Raw genomic sequence first — 16,238 nt, 5'->3', positions numbered from 1 at the left:
AGGGGCAGATACTGGCATGGAATCGTCGACATGGGCGGACAATGGGCGTAACGGCGGCTCACCTTGTGCCTGAAGAAACTCCACACGTTGCCGTCACCGCGGCCATTTTAGAACAAAGCAAAATAACATAGTTATGGTAGATGGTCGAGATATAGTGATGGTAATGATGAAGGAAGAGCACGAGAGATAGAGCGCATTCGCTCCCCAGAGCGCCTTCCATTATCATTCTTTAAATGTAGCAGCAAGCATCGTTTCGTTATTAAAACTAAATTCCAACACTACTGCTGAACATGATGATATTTTCACATGCTCCTCATCAACGCTCTTCCTCCCCCTTTCCAATCCTATTCGCTAGACCTCTCTGATGTGCATTGCCGAAGTCACTTCGTAGAGCTCACTTGGCGGTCGCCCCAAACGTAGAGAATGAAGCTTCGTACTTGGCTGACTCCTCCTCGATGAGCTTTGCGTGCTCAGGACTGCGAACAGTGACCTTGACAGGGAACGGCTCATGGACGGTCTGATGATTGAGTCTCTGGTCATCGATCGGCCCGTTCTTGACATGTCCCTCGTTAGCGACTCGTGCATTCCGAACCAAGATGAGGAAAAGATAGGAGGAACGCACCGGACTCATTTCAAAACAACAAAGCAACCGGGCAAACGCGATGAATAGGGCTTGCTCAGCCACTTTCCAGCCGACGCAGATGCGACGTCCGCCCCCAAAACCCCAAAAGTTGTGAGTCGTATGCGCTTCGGAACCGTCCATCCACCTCTCCGGCTGGAATTCCCGCGCATTATCAAACTCGCTCGACAGCGCGATCGAGTTGATCAAGAAGCTCGTACCAGCCGGGATAAAGTGTCCATGGAACTTCAAATCCTCCGTGAGCTGGTGGGGCGGAATGATGGGGACAGTCGGCCGCCAGCGCAACACCTCTTTGATCATGGAGGCAATGTAGGGCATTTTGGACAGATCAGACATGCATGGCAGCCTGAGGGATTCGCCATCCATGCACACACTATCAACCTCGTCGCGAGCCCGTTTCTGGGCTTCCGGCCGCGTCACCATGGCCATTACGAAGGTGTTAATTGACATGCGCGTGTTGTCACCGCCGGCTGCCATGACGGACGTAGCTAAGTACATGGCCTCTTCGTCGTCGCCCGTGTATTTTACATTCGGATGGAGGAGGACGTCGCGGACGAACGAGGGCGGGGCGGAGCCGTTGGTCACGGCGGTTTTGATGGGTTTCCACCATTCCGCGAAGACGTGATGATGGAAAGAGCCCATGTCTGCCCAAAAACGGCGCCAGGGCTGGAGAAAGGGAGGAAGCTTGCTAACTGCCGGAAAGAAATCCACCCAGCTCCGATTGATGGAGGTGACGAATTCCATCGTTACCCGCTGGTAGTCGTCGAGCTGCGCTTTGGTCTTGTTCAGGGGGTAACCCATGACGATCCTGTAGAGCACCGAGGTGGAATATCTATAGTTGTGAGCGTACCACAGACTGGGCTCTCGAAGATAGCCGCGGAGCATGTCAACGCTCTCGAGCTCCTGCATCCCGGCGTAGACCTTGAGGTTCGAGCCGCTGAGCAACTGATGCATCACACGACGTCCCTCTCGCCATTCCTGTTCTTGTCTTATCACAGTGCGCTTTCCGTTGCTAATCAGATCACTCGCAACGGGCATGTGGGGTCTCTCGTTGGTGATCTTCCCGCGCTTGGCTATGAGTTCCGTGACAACGCGGTCAGAGTTGAGCACAACCCATGTCTGGGACCCCATATGCAGCGTCACCATCTCCCCATACGGTATCAAAGAGGTCAGCTGCCGGACAGTTAAATCAATACACCTTTCTTCTCCTCATGTTCGACGGATTTCCCAAAAACTCACCCAGTCATTGAAAGAAACGGCTCCGCGGCGGCGGGCTTGCATCATCTGTAGCAAGTTTCCCAAAACCGGCACGCCTGGTGGCTTTGGTGGCATTGCCCACTTTTTCGTTGACCATTTCAAGTCGGTAGGTTGCAAGAAGTGAACAAGGACTGCGCAGCTGCTACATAAAACGAGAAAGAGACCCCAATAGGGGTAGCACGAGTTTTCGATGGGGTACATGCTAGCAGCCGACAGGCTAGGAGACGAGGTAGCGTTGGTAGTTTTGGAGCTCTTTCGAGGCCTTGAGAAAATTGTGTATGGTCGGGGTAGTCAACGGGCTAATGCCAAGACAGTCAGTCGTAGTCGTTACCTTTAAAACAAAGTATATGCCGTGAACTGTTGCCTAAGGACGTCCTTACGGCCTACTATCGCTTGCATCCAATTAGGCAAATGAACCAGATGGGGTAGCACCCGTGTCACCTCCGCGAAGCGAAAGCCGCACTCATGCCATGCAGTACTTCGTATGCACCTTTTGCGTGTTAGTCTTGGCAGCTAGTCCGCCTTGACAGCTGTAATGCAGGTAAGACGATCAGGCGGCCCGCCGGAGAAACTGGCCTAGGATGTAAAATGTTCGTTCTTGCGAAAGAAACCGGGATGTCACCAAGAAAGATAAAGGTGACGACAGTTCCAGCATCTGGAGGTTTGTTACTACAACGAACAACCCCTCGTCCTCCCAATCTTTTTCTCCTTGGTTCATGAATTGAACACACCATCCTACCAATCTCTTTCTATTCGCAGCCCCAGTCCATACGCCCGCTCCCTCGACGCCATGGGTGCTCCCGTTAAAGGCTACAGCAAGCCAAGTCATGGCATTTTTCCTTTCCTCCCAGACGCATGGGTTCCGTACGCCGAACTCATGCGTCTCGACCGGCTGGCGGGGTTCTGGGCCTTTTACTGGCACTACCTGATCGGTCTTGGATTCGCCATCAACCTCCCCCCCTTCTCGCGCGACATGGACCTGCAAACGCTCGCACTCATCGCCGGATATATGGGTGTATGGACCACCGTTTTCCGCGGCATGACCTGCACGTGGAATGACAACCTGGATCAAGACTTTGATCGCCAGGTCGATCGCTGCCGCGTAAGGCCCATCCCCAGGGGTGCTGTCTCGACCTTGCAGGCGCATCTCTTCACCGCTATGCAGATTGCAGCTGGAGCCGCTATCCTGTATCCTGTCGGCCACTCGACGCTAATTCACGCTGCCGTGGACGGCATACTCTTGTTCATTTACCCCCTGCTGAAGCGCTGTACAAACTTTCCCCAAGTCGAGCTGGGATTTGGACTGTCGTATGCAATATTCATGGTGACTTCAATGGTCGGGAAGGATCCGTTGGCGCCGCTGTTTGACCCGTCGTTGGCGTTTTCAGACCGCGTGGCCAAGGTGATTGAGTCGCCCCTGGCCCAGTCGGCTGTGTGTCTATACGCCGCAGGCATTCTGTGGTGTGTCACTTTTGATACCCTCTACGCCCATCAAGATTACCTCGATGATCTGAAAGCTGGTGTCATGGGACTCGCCGTACGACTGGGAAGGAAGGGGACGAAGCCAACCCTCTACGTGGTTTCCGCTGTGCAGGTCGCTTGTCTCGCATTGGCAGGCCATCTGGCAGGGTTTGGCAACGCATATTATGCCATATCCTGTGGTGGGACGGGTTTACTGTTGGTATGGACGATTTGGGTTACCAACTTGGAAGATAGCGCCAGTTGCGCCTGGGCATTTGGTCCTGGAAGTGCGTATGCCGGCGCCTTCGTTTCTGGTGGGCTTTTGGTTGAGTTCCTGTCGAAGAAGTACGGATACTGACGGATTATGTAACATGTCAACACTGGGTTCTAGGGGTCGTTAGAGGGAGTTGTGACGAATGTAGGACTCGGATTCAATTTTATATGGGGAAATAAAAGTCTTTAAGATTGTAACGGCTTACATACTTGGGTTAGAATAGAAAAACAATGATGGGGTTTCGGGCAAGATAATGTGGATCTGCCCATAGTGAGTGTGATGATATTTTTCTCTATTTCTCTATGCGCGCAATAAAACCTATCGACCTGGCATACCTCGTAGACTGTCTACAGGAATGACAAAGGAGTACTCAGTGCGGAGAGATGCCGTTGGTCACAATCCCGTTAGTCGGTCGCTCCTGCTCGTTCACCTCTCTAAGACTCTCCAGTACGATATGGTACAAGCGTCCTGACCTGATGGACTCATAGACGCGCGTATTGTACACCCCAATGCTTGGGGTAACACCGTCTGTCGTCACGGCGTCGGTCGAAGCCAAGTGCTCCTCACTCAAGAATGGGATTTCAAGCTCGTGGCGAAGGAAGCGGTACATGCGTCGCGAAGCCTGGCCAAGGAAGGGTGTGGCGTTGGGTGGGGCGTCGGTTCGGCCCTCCCGCTCGATGGTTCGCAGGTCCAAGGCTTGGCACAGCGCCAGGAGGTGGGCGGCCGCCAACTGCGATAAGACGTCAACGGCGTCGAGAGTGTAGCGGGCGGACACGAGGGCCAGGGAGTTGAGTGATTGGTTGCCCATCTCGGCCGTCTGCACGTGCGAGCCAACGGGGTTAGCCAGGAAGCCCAGCTCCGAGGTCAGGGCGGCAACGACCACATCGATGCCCTTGAACAAGAAGGAGTGGTTTGCGTCGTCGGAGCACAAGTTAGGCGGCAGGCCCCAGTTGGTGGCGGGGTTCATCATCTCGGTGCACTGGGCAAAGAGCATGCGGCCGATGGTCTGAAGGCCCTGGCGCAGCTTCTCAGCCGCAGACGTGACGGCACGTGCCTGGAAGTTGCCGCCGTGATATACACGGCCTGCTGCGGCGTCGATGAGCGGATTGTCCGTTACGGAGTTCAGCTCCACCGTCAGCTGGTGGTGGGCGAGGCAGAAGTCGTCCAGCACGGGGCCAATCCACTGGCTGGCGGTGCGCAACGAGTAGCGGTCCTGACGCAGCGTCGCCACACGGTGGTCGTCGTGGCGGTGGAGCAGCTGCGAGCCGGCAAGGAACGCCTTGATGTTGCGCGCGCTGTCGACCTGGCCGGCGTGGGGGCGCACCCGGGCGATGAAGGGCTCGAAGCTCTCGTCGCTGCCGCCTAGGGCCTCGACGCTCATGGCCGTCAGCACCTGCGACAGCGCCGCGAGGTGGAGGCTCTCGTGCGCCGCGAGAGCTGCCACCCCGGCCGACACGGCGGTGCCATTGACTATGGCAAGGCCCTCCTTGGCGTGCAGTTGGATGGGCGCGATGCCGGCTGCGGAAAGGGCCTCGTCAGCCCGCGTCACCCGTCGCGCCCCGTCAACGTCCCGTGGGCCAGCAAAGGCCGTGGCGCATGGCTTGCCTTGCATCAGCGCACCGATCCAGGCGAGCGCGCTGAGATCCCCGGAGGCCGAGATACTTCCGCGGACCGGGATGCGCGGCACCACGTCCTTGTTAAGCAGTGCCTGCAGCGATTCTGCAATAACGACCCGGATGCCTGACGCCCCGCCCGCAAGCGAGTTGAGGCGGATGAGCATGGACGCGCGCGCCCACGATTCTGGCATGCAGGTAGCCGCAAGCGGGTCGTTGAGTGGCAGCTTCACGACGGGCTGCTGCTTGCCGTCCGCGACAATACCGCACGTCAGGTGACTGATCAGGCTCTGCTGCACCCTCTCAACGTCGTCGCTTCTGGTGTCGGCGCTTCCCCCGAATCCCGTGTTAACCCCGTAGATGACGTCTCCCTTGGCTATCTTCTCCGCGATGATCTTACTGCACGCGTCCACGGCCTTGATGGACTCGGGCGTGAGCTTCACCTGCACCAGGTCTCTCGAGACTGCAACCACGTCGGCGATGGTCAAGCTCCCGCCGTCAACTGCCAGCATTTTCTTGGCCGACGAGCAAGGATCGCGCCAGTGCGATAGGACCAAATCGTTAGAAGACCATACTGGGCTGGCCATGTTGATTGGAACGCAAGAGGAAGAAAGAGGTATCAAATGTCCTCTATGGTACACCCTTCCACTTGAACACGGCGATCTTTGCTTCTTACTTATACGGTACCTCAGCTGCCGCGGAGGTAAAGGTAGCCAATGCAGAGCATCATGTCTCACAAGGCCTAGCCAAGGTGAAGGAAGGTGAAAGAAGGCAATGCCTACTGTAGAGCCCGTGGAACATCTACAACGCAGTGAGAACGTACCTTTGTCTTTCGAGACCCACCAATTGGACGTCGACCAGTTAACCATGACCATATCCGCACTTTCTGTAACGTTGTATAAAACACGATAATCGTTTAACCGTCGCATCCTATCCCTAGGGGGAGGCCTAAAGACGTAGCGGGTCTTGGCGACATCGAAGTTACATGCACTCATTCCAACGTATACACGCAGGCCGCAAGTGAATGCAGGGTAGGGGACACAGGTGTCCCGGTATTGTACTCCAGCAGCGCCGGAAACCTATGAACCCACCCGCGTCAGCACTGGATGCTCTATCGTACAGACATGTGGTCTATGGCCCCCACCCCACACCCAGCCGCATACAATCTACCTACTTAATTGAAACAATGCAGTGACTTTAGCGTCTATCTCCCCCACGAGCCGTAAGAATGAGCTCTTCTCATGCACTATCGTCAGTGCATCGCGAAATACGAGCTTCCTGTCGCACCGCATATGTACATGCAGGTCAGCAAACTTGCACATCTTCCTACTAACCTACTTGATGCTGTGCTTGATGCTGTACCTCTCCCGTTTGACTCACTGTTCTGACGTCGCAAGCCCGCCACACTAGAGAGACAATGTGGAAGCATGGAGATCAGTCAACTGTAACATGTGACAACCGAGTATATCCCTCGATCGGAGTAACTCAGGTCCGCTAGTCTCACATCTCAAGGTGCCACTTGTAAAGCCCGGTTCACTTTCACGATACCTACACGTCAAAGACTTTACGCCTCCACAAGCCAATTGTCCTGCGAACCGCTTCACTCGCTCCCTGGGACCATTACCAAGTTCAAGATGGTCAGCGCCGAAAGAAAACTCACTTGGCTTGTGACAGGCTCAAGCAATGGTATCGGGCTGGCTCTGGTAAGGTACATCTTGACCACCGGGGACAATGTCATTGCGACGTCTCGAAATCCAAGCAAGACCCCCGAACTGGTCAAAGAGATCGAATCGCACCCCAACGGCAAATGGATTGCACTGGACATCTCCTGGTCTCAGGAAAACATCACCGAAGCTATTGGGTTAGCCGATGCATGGTTTGAAGGTGGGATTACCGCCATCGTTAACAATGCCGCATTCGCCGTTGCGGGAGCCATCGAAGACATCCCCGAGGAGGATGCAAAAGCCGAATTCGAGACGAATGTATGGGGCACACTGCGTGTTTGCAAAGCCATACTGCCCAGGATGCGCCAGAGGGGCAGTGGTACTATCGTGCAGATAAGCAGCGTTCTGGGCCTTGCCGTCTTCCCAGCCCTCGGCATGTATTCCGCGTCCAAGTTCGCCCTCGAAGGTAAGCGCCCATCCCATCTCTTGCCACGAGGCTCTCTTGACTGATTTGTTGCGACTAGCTCTCTCAGAGGCGCTTTCACACGAGACGGGCTCGTTTGGAATTCGCACACTGATAGTAAACCTCGGTACCTTCCAGACAAACTTTCTCGCTCCGGGTGCCATGCCAGTCGTCGAGCCTTCAGAGCCGTACAAAGCCCCACACGTCGTCGCCACGACTATTCAATCCGAGAAAAGCAAACACGGAAAGCAATTGGGAGATCCTGAAAAGGCGGCGAAGATTATACATGACGCCGTGAGTGGCAACGACCCAAATTTGGCAAACGTCCTGAGATTGCCATTGGGCGTCGATGGTTGGGAGGCCGCGACGGCTCACATGGACCAAGTGCGGAGCGATTTCAATACCTGTAAAGACGTTGCCTATAGTACAAACTATCATGTACCAAGGCGTGCCTCTCGTAGTGCCCGGGTAGGGTTCAGCGAACAGTTGTTCTGACAGCCTTGGCATAGTAAATAATTTGTTGCAAGTGTCCTTAATGTGGCACTAACAATGCCCTTGTTGCTGAACAGAATTGCCTTTGCGCTGTCTGCTCTCATGTAGCCACTTGTCTAGGTTCTTGTCGCTAGTCCTCTTGACCAAATTTGGGACCTTATCCTTGACAGCGTTACAAGTAGAGAGTTAGCCATATCGTCCACATTAGTGAGCTAGAGCGGGTATCCTCGCTCCTCTGGCTTTAAACATACTAGACAATTACCAGCTCTTCTGTACTTGTCAGTTTATTGAGTAGAGCGTGCAATCGCGTCGAGAAGAGCTGCCGGAAAGTCGGTCACTAAGTGTCCTTTAAAGCACTCTGTAGATAGCTGAAGCGCGTCGCTGGGAGAGTGTCGTGTCTTCTTTGATAGCTTAGATAGCACACTATATATCTGCTCCATCTAAGGGCTTCCTTGCGTTCTTGCGGTGAGACATTGTAGGTCGTGTGAAGTTTGGTGCGGTCTTGATAAAAGTGAGCGGTTCGCCCGGGTGGGCGGCTCGCCCAGGAAGTACAATCGTTATATGCTCTACGATGTGAAACATCCGTCTACGCCCCCTTTTAGCCTGCAAACCTTTAAAGGCTTGCCAGTTTGTTGGCTTCCAGCTATCCGTGTTACCTTTGACTGCAAATACCTTAACACTATTACGATCATCCATAGTCAGAGACCTCTCAATGCTGACCATGCTTGATCACATCGCTGATCCTAGAAGACATGGTAATTTCAAGCTATGCCACCATCTTCAGTAAAGTTTCCAACGCTAGTTGACAAGTTAGTCAGATACAGCAATGCCAAGAAGACACTTACATTCAGAAAGAAGGACCCGATTAAAGCTAGCGCGGAGCCAACGACCATGACGAGGAACACATTGCGGAGTGCAAACGTGATTTGATCCACTACTTGAACCTGTAATTCAGAAGGAAGGCTCTTGTAGATCGCACTATGGGTTCCTGTCGTCAATTGGATGACGTCGCTGAACGGCATATCAGGCATTATCTGGCTAATCTTTTGCGCCCCAGTGTTTTGGAATATCGTCCCTGATATGCTGAGAATCACAATGAAACCCATCTGTTGGCCTGCTCAGATGTCAGCACCGCTTTTTACTTCTGTGCATGTGTATTACCGATGGATAAAAAGCTTATAGCATCGCTAAGCTCGGAGGTTGGAAGAAGTTTCGGGATGACTGAGAAGCCTGCGGAAAAGAAAGCTCCACAGCCACTTCCGATGAGTAGCGTGGCACCATAAATATATGCCTCGGAGGTTGACGCATCGATGACACCTTTTTGCAGTTAGCCACCATGCTCGTTACAAGATGGAAGTTATTACTCATGAGGGCAGCCCCGACCAAAATCATGGCAGTCCCAACGACATACCATGGCATATGATAACCCCATTTCGGCATCAAGGCTCCGTTTAGAATGGAAAAGAAGATCAGGCCGGCAAGGAAAGGCATGAGCCTCGCACCAGCTTTGAGAGGCCCATCGTTGCGCGTAAATTGGAACAGCAAGGGGATGTAATAGAGTGTCGTCACCATGCATCCCGAGGCCATGAATAGTGCGAGCTCCAGCAGGTTGAGCTCCAGTCGCTTCATCAAATGCAGAGGGTACAGTCGATCTCGTAGCGTGACTGTGGGATGATAAATTGTGACCAACAGGAAGACAATGAGGAGAACGCCCGAGAGAGTCCAAAGCACAATCTCTGGCGCGCTGTTCCACGAGTACACAGTCCCACCGAAGGTAAGACCCAGAGACAAACAGGTTGCGCCACCCACAAAAATGACTATTCCAAGCCAATCTTGCCTCATCATCTTCTCTTTAAAGCTTAAATCTTTTGCTGGATCAATATTAGGCAGATACAAGATCAGCCACGGCGCAGTAAAAGCCGCGAAGACAATGTTGATGTAAAATGCCCATCGCCATGTCGCACTGCTCTGTGCAAATGCCCCGCCGATGACAGGGCCCACGACGGAGCCGACGGACCATGTAGCAAGCACGCCCGAGATATAGATGGGTCGCTCGCGCATGCTAGTGGTTAAAGAGACAAAGGTTACGGCGCCCGCGTAGCATCCGCATGCGCCAATGCCCTGCAGGACTCGTCCGATGATGAAGGCGTCCATGCTGGGAGCGGCGCCGCAGACAGCGCTACCTAGCTCGAAGAGAGTGACGACACCAAGGAACAACCACTTGACATTGAAGACGCCGAATGCTTTGCCGCTATCTACTGTTAGCTGATATTGGACTATATCGCTGGGTCGACTTACATGGGTAGTATTGACAAAGCTCCAAGAAACATGCCCACCCCAATCCATGGTAACTTTTCGGTCTCGCCAAATGTTTCGATTATCTGAGGCTGAATGGCTGCAACCTATGTACAGTTAGAGAAGTAATGCGTGTGCGAAACGCACAACTGACAATAGTGCCGTCGAGCGCATAGAAGAGCACGGTAGAGAGCAAAGAGCTGTAGGCCAGGAACCACTTGAAGCCGTGCATGGTGCGCACTGGCCCTGGTTCTTCATCTTGCTGAAGGTTCGTTTGCAACTGTGCGCTAGCTTCTGGAAGCTTCCCTGGAGAAGATGGTAAGGTGGGTTCGAGGTCGTGAGTAGACATATCGAACTCGTGACGGTGCAAAGTACTATGCAGTGATCAATCAACGGAAGAGGAATTCGGTAGTTGCTGTTTTGATGAGAGCAGCCAGACACTCCGAAAAGTTAGCGAGACACTTCCGCTAAAAATCTAATACTCACCCTACTTCGCGGTGTGTTTTAGTCTTCATTGCCGGATCTCGAGCGAAAAGTGTGAGGTGGTTTTGGGGCTAGTGGGGGAAGACGTACCTGGTAACATCACCCAAAACAATGTTTCAATTTTATGCAAGGGCGCTGATCAATCGTCAAAATGGCAATTTTGTGAAACGAGGTAGGTGGTGCGTGCGCTGCCTGAACGCGTGTGTGTAAGTGTGTGTGACTTCTCCTATGGCCATGCACCCTGTGGGTATGGGCCGTTGCGATTCGCCAGCTCTGAATAGTCTAGCGTTTGCCTTGCTTATCCAAACATTATTCCTACTGGCAATACGCCTATCGATTGCCTGTTGATGATTTGAATTTCGCCGTCTTGGATCAATTCGTCGCTGCCTGCGAAGACCTTCTCGACCCACAGTACACCTTTGAGAACCTGCAAGATCTCGTCTCACTGCTGCAACTGCATGCTCATCATGACTGCTGCTAGTGTGGAGACGTCCTGGCTCCGCTCAGTGAGGTCTTTTGTTTCGATTGCGGCAAAGTACAGCGTCCAGACAAGCAGCGGCTTAAGCTCGTTCCAGTCTGCCCTGTTCTTGGTAAGGACAGGCAAGAGGTAACGCGATATGGCTGACATCCACACAGGCGAATGTCCTAGTAGTCTCCAAAATGGGGACAGGAACAAAAGCGAGCCGAGACGAGCGACTTCCTCCATGACCTGCTCTGGATCGTTACCGTTGCCGTGCGGCGAGGGCCGAATCGCTAAAAGACGATACATGGCAGGCTCTATCAAGCTGCCACTACCGGTAGTATTTACCAGCATCAGCTGCTCATCGTTGAAAGCCTGGTCGAGCGAGAGAGCTGAACGACGTCATCAGATGCCGAGATCCAGTCTAGCTGCATCGGCAGCCGTTCCTTCCACACCAACGACACAAGTGCAAGTGATTGTGGCAAGTGTGGAGGCGAATCAGACTTAGTTAACCATTGGAGTGGCATAACGTACTCCACAAGCGAGTGGCTCACACAAGCGAGTGGCTCACTTTTGCCAAGACCACACCAAACTTCACTCTACCTACAATGCCTCAACGTAACAACACAATCAAACCCTCAAAGGAAGCAGGAATACAGCTTACTCTTCAGGCTATCTATTAAGACGCAACACTCTCTTAGCAACGCGCTGCAGCTATCTACAACGTGTCTTAAAGGACACTTAGTTACTAACTTACTAGAACCTCTCTACAACATAATTGCAAGCCTAATATAATTAAGATAACTAGCACTAAAGAGGAGGTAATTATTTAGCACGTGTTAAGGCTAGATAAGCAAGGATTCTTACCCTAACTCACTAATGTAGAGGGCATAGCTAATTCTCTACTTGCTAAGTGCTACTAGACCCCTGTTAGCAAGAACTAGGCTGCTAACTTTGTTAAACATTAGCTAGAGCTTAAAGTTAAGTTTAATTGCAAGTATAACTATAAGAGAGCGCTGTGTAAGGATCCTAAGGTGATTAGTGACTAGTTCTAGCTTATAGAGAATACTAAAGCTAAGTATAGTATCCTAGATAAAGACACCTACAACTTTAATTAATCTAGCTTTATAATAGGCGTTATATCTACTAGTGCTGTTGTTACAGGCTCTGAGCGTTAAGGGAGACCAAAGACAGTGTAGCAGGGTGTAACAGAGTAGGCGCCCTGCCCTCGAAATCAATACTACGTGACTTCTCTGCCTATACCAAAAGGTAAGCACAAGAATACTTAAGCAAGTGATCGTTGCGTAGTATAATATATATAGACAATAATAGTGCTAGCCAGCTAGCTTTGCCTCTAGCTGCTATGAGCGCTATGCCACCGTGCCACGTGTCGTGTTCGTGCATAGTCGTTACACAGGGCGACTAAGAGTGGACTAGCATTATCTAAGGCATCTGCGCAAAGGGCTAGTCTATCCCACCCTTTATTATCCTCTCTAGCAAGCACCACCTCTTAGCCTAGTATAAGGAGCCTAGTATACCTAACAACTAGGTTATTAGTGTCTCTAATAATAGCTAGACTAATAATAAGCTTAGAGTTACGTAGTTAAAGCACTTTAATAAGCACACAAAGGCGCGCACTATTAGTAGCTACTAACTGCTTATTCTAGATAGCTATAAGAGCTATAACTTAGTTGAATTCTACTAGTACTGTGAGGAGCACAAGATTATTACTCTGTGTATGCCCCTACACTTATCCTATCTGCTACAGCTGCTTAACGTGGGTTGTTTCTCCCCATTAAAGAAGGCCTATGGCCGCCAAGCTGAGCAGCTGATGCGGAGCAAGATTACTTGCATTACTTAACTTAAGTTCTTGCTGTGCTTTAAAGCTGCTTTTAATGCTTTAATTACTAAGAGTAACATCTAGGGAGAATTTAGAGGCGCTAGCCTGGTCCTGTTTAACCTAGAGGCTGTGATATTAAAGCTTAAAGTATAGCTACGCACGCTAATGCTACCTATTGTAGACAACAGCACGTGGGAGTCTAAGACACTAAGCAACACCCTAGAATTTAGGTCTTAATTAAAGCTAATTTAAGAGAGGATCTAGAGACACGCTAATAGCTTACTAATATTAATAGTTAACACCCTTAATTAGCTTACTAAAGGCGCAGAGCTAATAGCGCATTTACTAGTTTTAGTGCGCAACTAGGTTGCTAACCTTTAGGTAGCTAATAAGGCTGCTACACGCTGTAAATTACACAAAAGAAAGCAATTATAGCAAGATAGGGTATTAACCTTTGCTAAGGGAGTGTGGCTAACTACTCTAAAGGAGTTTAAGGCCTGTAGTGATGGGAAGAAGGCAAAGAAGAGAGGAGGCGCTAATAGCAGCACTTAGTTATTAAGACACTGTAGCATGTGTAGCAAGACAGGGCATAACAGGACAGCGTGTAAGAAAGATGCGCAAAGTACTATAGATTAGTGCAATATACTGTGTAGTACATGATATTGTTGTTGTGTGCTGTAATGTTGTAAAGTAGTTGTAGTGTTGGTGTAGTCTTGGCAAAAGTGAGCCACTCGCTTGTGTGAGCCACTCGCTTGTGGAGTACGTTACCGGTAAATCTACTTTCCAATAACGTACCTCACGGGCGAGTGGATCACCGAGCGAGTAGATCACTTTTGCCAAGCCCCCACCAAACTTCTTTGGCGCTGCACAGCGTAGCACAGCCTGTAGTATTATTTGGAGTCTACTCCTACATCATTCTTGCACGTTCGCGCGTTGTGCCTAGTCTAATTGCACTGTCCCCACTATCTTTGGATGGCTCACCTACTTTAGCGCGCACCCGCTTACTTACCTTCTTACTATTACTACGCGCCCTAAACTCCTTTAGAGTCGTTATTTGCAACCTATCCTTAACTATTAGGGTACCTTCTGCCTTAACTTACTTTCTTTTATACAATTTACAGCGTGTAGCAGCTGCATTAGCTGCTTAAAGCTTAGCTTATGCGCAATTATTGCTTGCCCCTTTGAGACCTTCTCAAACACTTTAACTATAGACATAGGCAAGCTATTTATATGCCTCTAAATCCTTGTCTTTACAAGCGTAGATTGAAACCCAAGTTCTAGGGTGTTGCTCACGGTTTGCGACTGCCAGGGCTTGTTGTTAACAGGGAGTAGGTGTAACGACGCGCTGCGAACAATGACCCGATACTATTAGGGTACGGTCCAGCGACTCATGACCATGGCCCTTATCGCATGGCATAAGGTTGCACTAAACTGCCTCTAAACCCTTACATATAAGGAGCAAGGAACTGTAGTATAGTAAAGTAGTTTTTCTGTATCCTTTTATACAAGACCTATAGGTGTAGAGAATATATCCTAGTGTTCGTATCATCCCAGCACTCCCATATGCCTTGTAGCGGATTCATACCTATTCTGGATATCTCTCTTCTTGCCTGCGTCGTTACAGTAGGCTGGCGGATGGGTAGGGTAGGATTTTTTTTGTTTTTGCTTCTAGCTCCTTAACTAGTAGAAATACGCTTATGTAATGTATATTTCGACAGATTCGCCTAGTATTGCGCTTTCTATTAAAAAAACTACCCAACTTGGCCGACTATTAACTGAGTTATTAAGCCTACCTAGCAAAAGCCTACCTAGGATGGGTATGCTCGCTAGGTACCCCCCCCCTTTTTTTACTGTCTTTTAGATTTAGCAGCCATAATATAAGAGGTATAAGGAAATAATATAACGTACCCCACGGGCGAGTCGGACACACGGGCGAGTCGGACACTTTTGCCAAGACCCTACTAAACCTCACCCTATTATGGCCCAAAACACCACACTCTGGCGCTGCAAGGTGCAGTACAGCTTAGAATATCATTTAGAGACTACTTCTGTATCATTCTTGCACGTTCGCGCGTTGTGCCCAGTCTGATTGCACCGTCCACAGCGTTGTTGGGAGGGCTCACCCACTTCAGCGCGCACCCGCTTCTTTGACTTCTTTCCATCACCACGTGCCCCAAACTCCTTTAGAGCTGCTATCTGCTGCCCTTCCTTAACTGTAAGGGTCCCTTCCTTCTAGATTCGCTTTCTTTTGCGCGATTTACGTTCTGTGGCAGCTGCTAGAGCTGCGTGAAGCTCAGCGTTCTCCTGTTGCGCCAAAACTAGCTTGTGCGATAGAATCGCTCCCCCCTTTGCGTAGTGCTCAAGCGCGCTCAGCACAGAATTGGGTGAGCTACCCTGCTGCTTCTTATACTTCTCTTGAATTAGAGTTAATTGCGACTAAAGTTCTAGGGTATTGCTAGGGGTTTGCAACTGCTAGGGCTTGTTATTATTAGGGAGTTATAGTGATAGAGTGCACAGCTTTACATTAAGCCCTATTATAACCTATTCTAGGTTAAAGGGGACTAGTCTAGCACCTTAGAACCCTCCTTAGATGTTGCTTAAGGTGAATACAGCATTGTAGGCTGCTTTAAAGCATGGCAGGAACTTAAGCTTTGTGATGTAGTTAATCTAGTTGCGCATGAGGTCTTTAGCTTGGCGCCTATATGCCTTCTTTAGAGGGGCAAAACAGCCCATATTAAGTAGCTACAGGAGATGCGATGAGTGCAGAGGCATACATACAGTAATAATCTTGTTATCCTTGCAGTATTCCTAGAAATCTAGTAAGTTGTAGCTCTTATAACTATTAATAACTAGCAGACAGTAGCTGCTAACAGTACGCTCCTTTGTATGCGCATTAAAGTGCTTCAACTAGTCAAGACTAAGTTTGTTAGTAGTCTAGCCGTTCTTAGAGACCCTAATAACCTAATTATAGGGTAGATTATCCTCTTTGTACTAGTTTAAGAGGTGGTTGTGGCCCTAGAAGATGATAAAGGGCGGAATAGCCTACCCTTTAGCATTAATGCCCTTAATGACTGTTGTCCACTCCTGATTGCCTGGCTGGACCTGCTTTAGCTGTCCTTGTCTCTCTAAAGCTGTGACAACTGCTCTAGTGGATATCTGGCCCATTATGAAGCCTGTCTCATCGAAGTTGTACGTGTCGTTATCCTGGATGCCATACTTGGCTTTGATATTGGCTACCAGGCTAAACCAGCCCTGGATTATCTCAGGATCCTCGCAGAGGGCTCTCTTGTAGTCAT

The 16,238-nt window shown here is 50.5% G+C and overlaps 7 protein-coding genes across 7 annotated transcripts; 2 read left to right on the top strand and 5 right to left on the bottom strand.

Annotated features, from left to right (window-relative positions):
- Nucleotides 1-394: 394 nt before the first annotated feature.
- On the bottom strand, nt 395-2,098 carry M421DRAFT_78925 (cytochrome P450; the record flags this gene model as incomplete). The annotated part of the gene is made up of 3 exons (XM_033597444.1): nt 395-553; nt 623-1,813; nt 1,880-2,098. The coding sequence occupies 3 exons, from the start codon at nt 2,096-2,098 to the stop codon at nt 395-397; spliced, it is 1,569 nt and encodes a 522-aa protein (XP_033442527.1).
- Nucleotides 2,099-2,687: 589 nt separating this feature from the next.
- Nucleotides 2,688-3,716, top strand: M421DRAFT_10686 (uncharacterized protein; the record flags this gene model as incomplete). Its single annotated transcript, XM_033587135.1, has 1 exon — nt 2,688-3,716. The coding sequence occupies one exon, from the start codon at nt 2,688-2,690 to the stop codon at nt 3,714-3,716; it is 1,029 nt and encodes a 342-aa protein (XP_033442526.1).
- Nucleotides 3,717-4,002: 286 nt separating this feature from the next.
- Nucleotides 4,003-5,832, bottom strand: M421DRAFT_78895 (Phenylalanine/histidine ammonia-lyase; the record flags this gene model as incomplete). The annotated part of the gene is made up of 1 exon (XM_033597440.1): nt 4,003-5,832. One exon carries the CDS (start codon nt 5,830-5,832, stop codon nt 4,003-4,005), a length of 1,830 nt encoding a protein of 609 aa, XP_033442525.1.
- A 792-nt stretch (nt 5,833-6,624) lies between these two features.
- Nucleotides 6,625-8,314, top strand: M421DRAFT_427078 (NAD(P)-binding protein). The gene is made up of 2 exons (XM_033594575.1): nt 6,625-7,375; nt 7,434-8,314. The coding sequence occupies exons 1-2, from the start codon at nt 6,880-6,882 to the stop codon at nt 7,865-7,867; spliced, it is 930 nt and encodes a 309-aa protein (XP_033442524.1). The 5' UTR covers nt 6,625-6,879; the 3' UTR covers nt 7,868-8,314.
- On the bottom strand, nt 8,249-10,667 carry M421DRAFT_427077 (MFS general substrate transporter). Its single transcript, XM_033594574.1, has 7 exons — nt 10,646-10,667; nt 10,314-10,599; nt 10,163-10,266; nt 9,229-10,115; nt 9,026-9,181; nt 8,710-8,978; nt 8,249-8,662 (listed from the first exon to the last, which is right to left on the bottom strand). Exons 2-7 carry the CDS (start codon nt 10,506-10,508, stop codon nt 8,645-8,647), a joined length of 1,629 nt encoding a protein of 542 aa, XP_033442523.1. The 5' UTR covers nt 10,509-10,599; nt 10,646-10,667; the 3' UTR covers nt 8,249-8,644.
- A 417-nt stretch (nt 10,668-11,084) lies between these two features.
- M421DRAFT_10682 (uncharacterized protein) lies at nt 11,085-11,411 on the bottom strand (the record flags this gene model as incomplete). Its single annotated transcript, XM_033587134.1, has 1 exon — nt 11,085-11,411. One exon carries the CDS (start codon nt 11,409-11,411, stop codon nt 11,085-11,087), a length of 327 nt encoding a protein of 108 aa, XP_033442522.1.
- Nucleotides 11,412-12,073: 662 nt separating this feature from the next.
- Nucleotides 12,074-12,424, bottom strand: M421DRAFT_413280 (uncharacterized protein; the record flags this gene model as incomplete). Its single annotated transcript, XM_033590447.1, has 1 exon — nt 12,074-12,424. A coding segment is annotated over one exon (234 nt), but the record flags the coding sequence as incomplete, so codon positions are not given.
- Between the last annotated feature and the right edge of the window lie 3,814 nt (nt 12,425-16,238).

The sequence above is a fragment of the Didymella exigua genome (assembly GCF_010094145.1).
Source record: "Didymella exigua CBS 183.55 unplaced genomic scaffold M421scaffold_84, whole genome shotgun sequence".
In the NCBI taxonomy this organism is placed as follows: Eukaryota; Fungi; Ascomycota; class Dothideomycetes; order Pleosporales; family Didymellaceae; genus Didymella; species Didymella exigua.
Note: the sequence above shows the minus strand (reverse complement) of the source record. Positions and strands in the feature narration are given on the sequence as shown.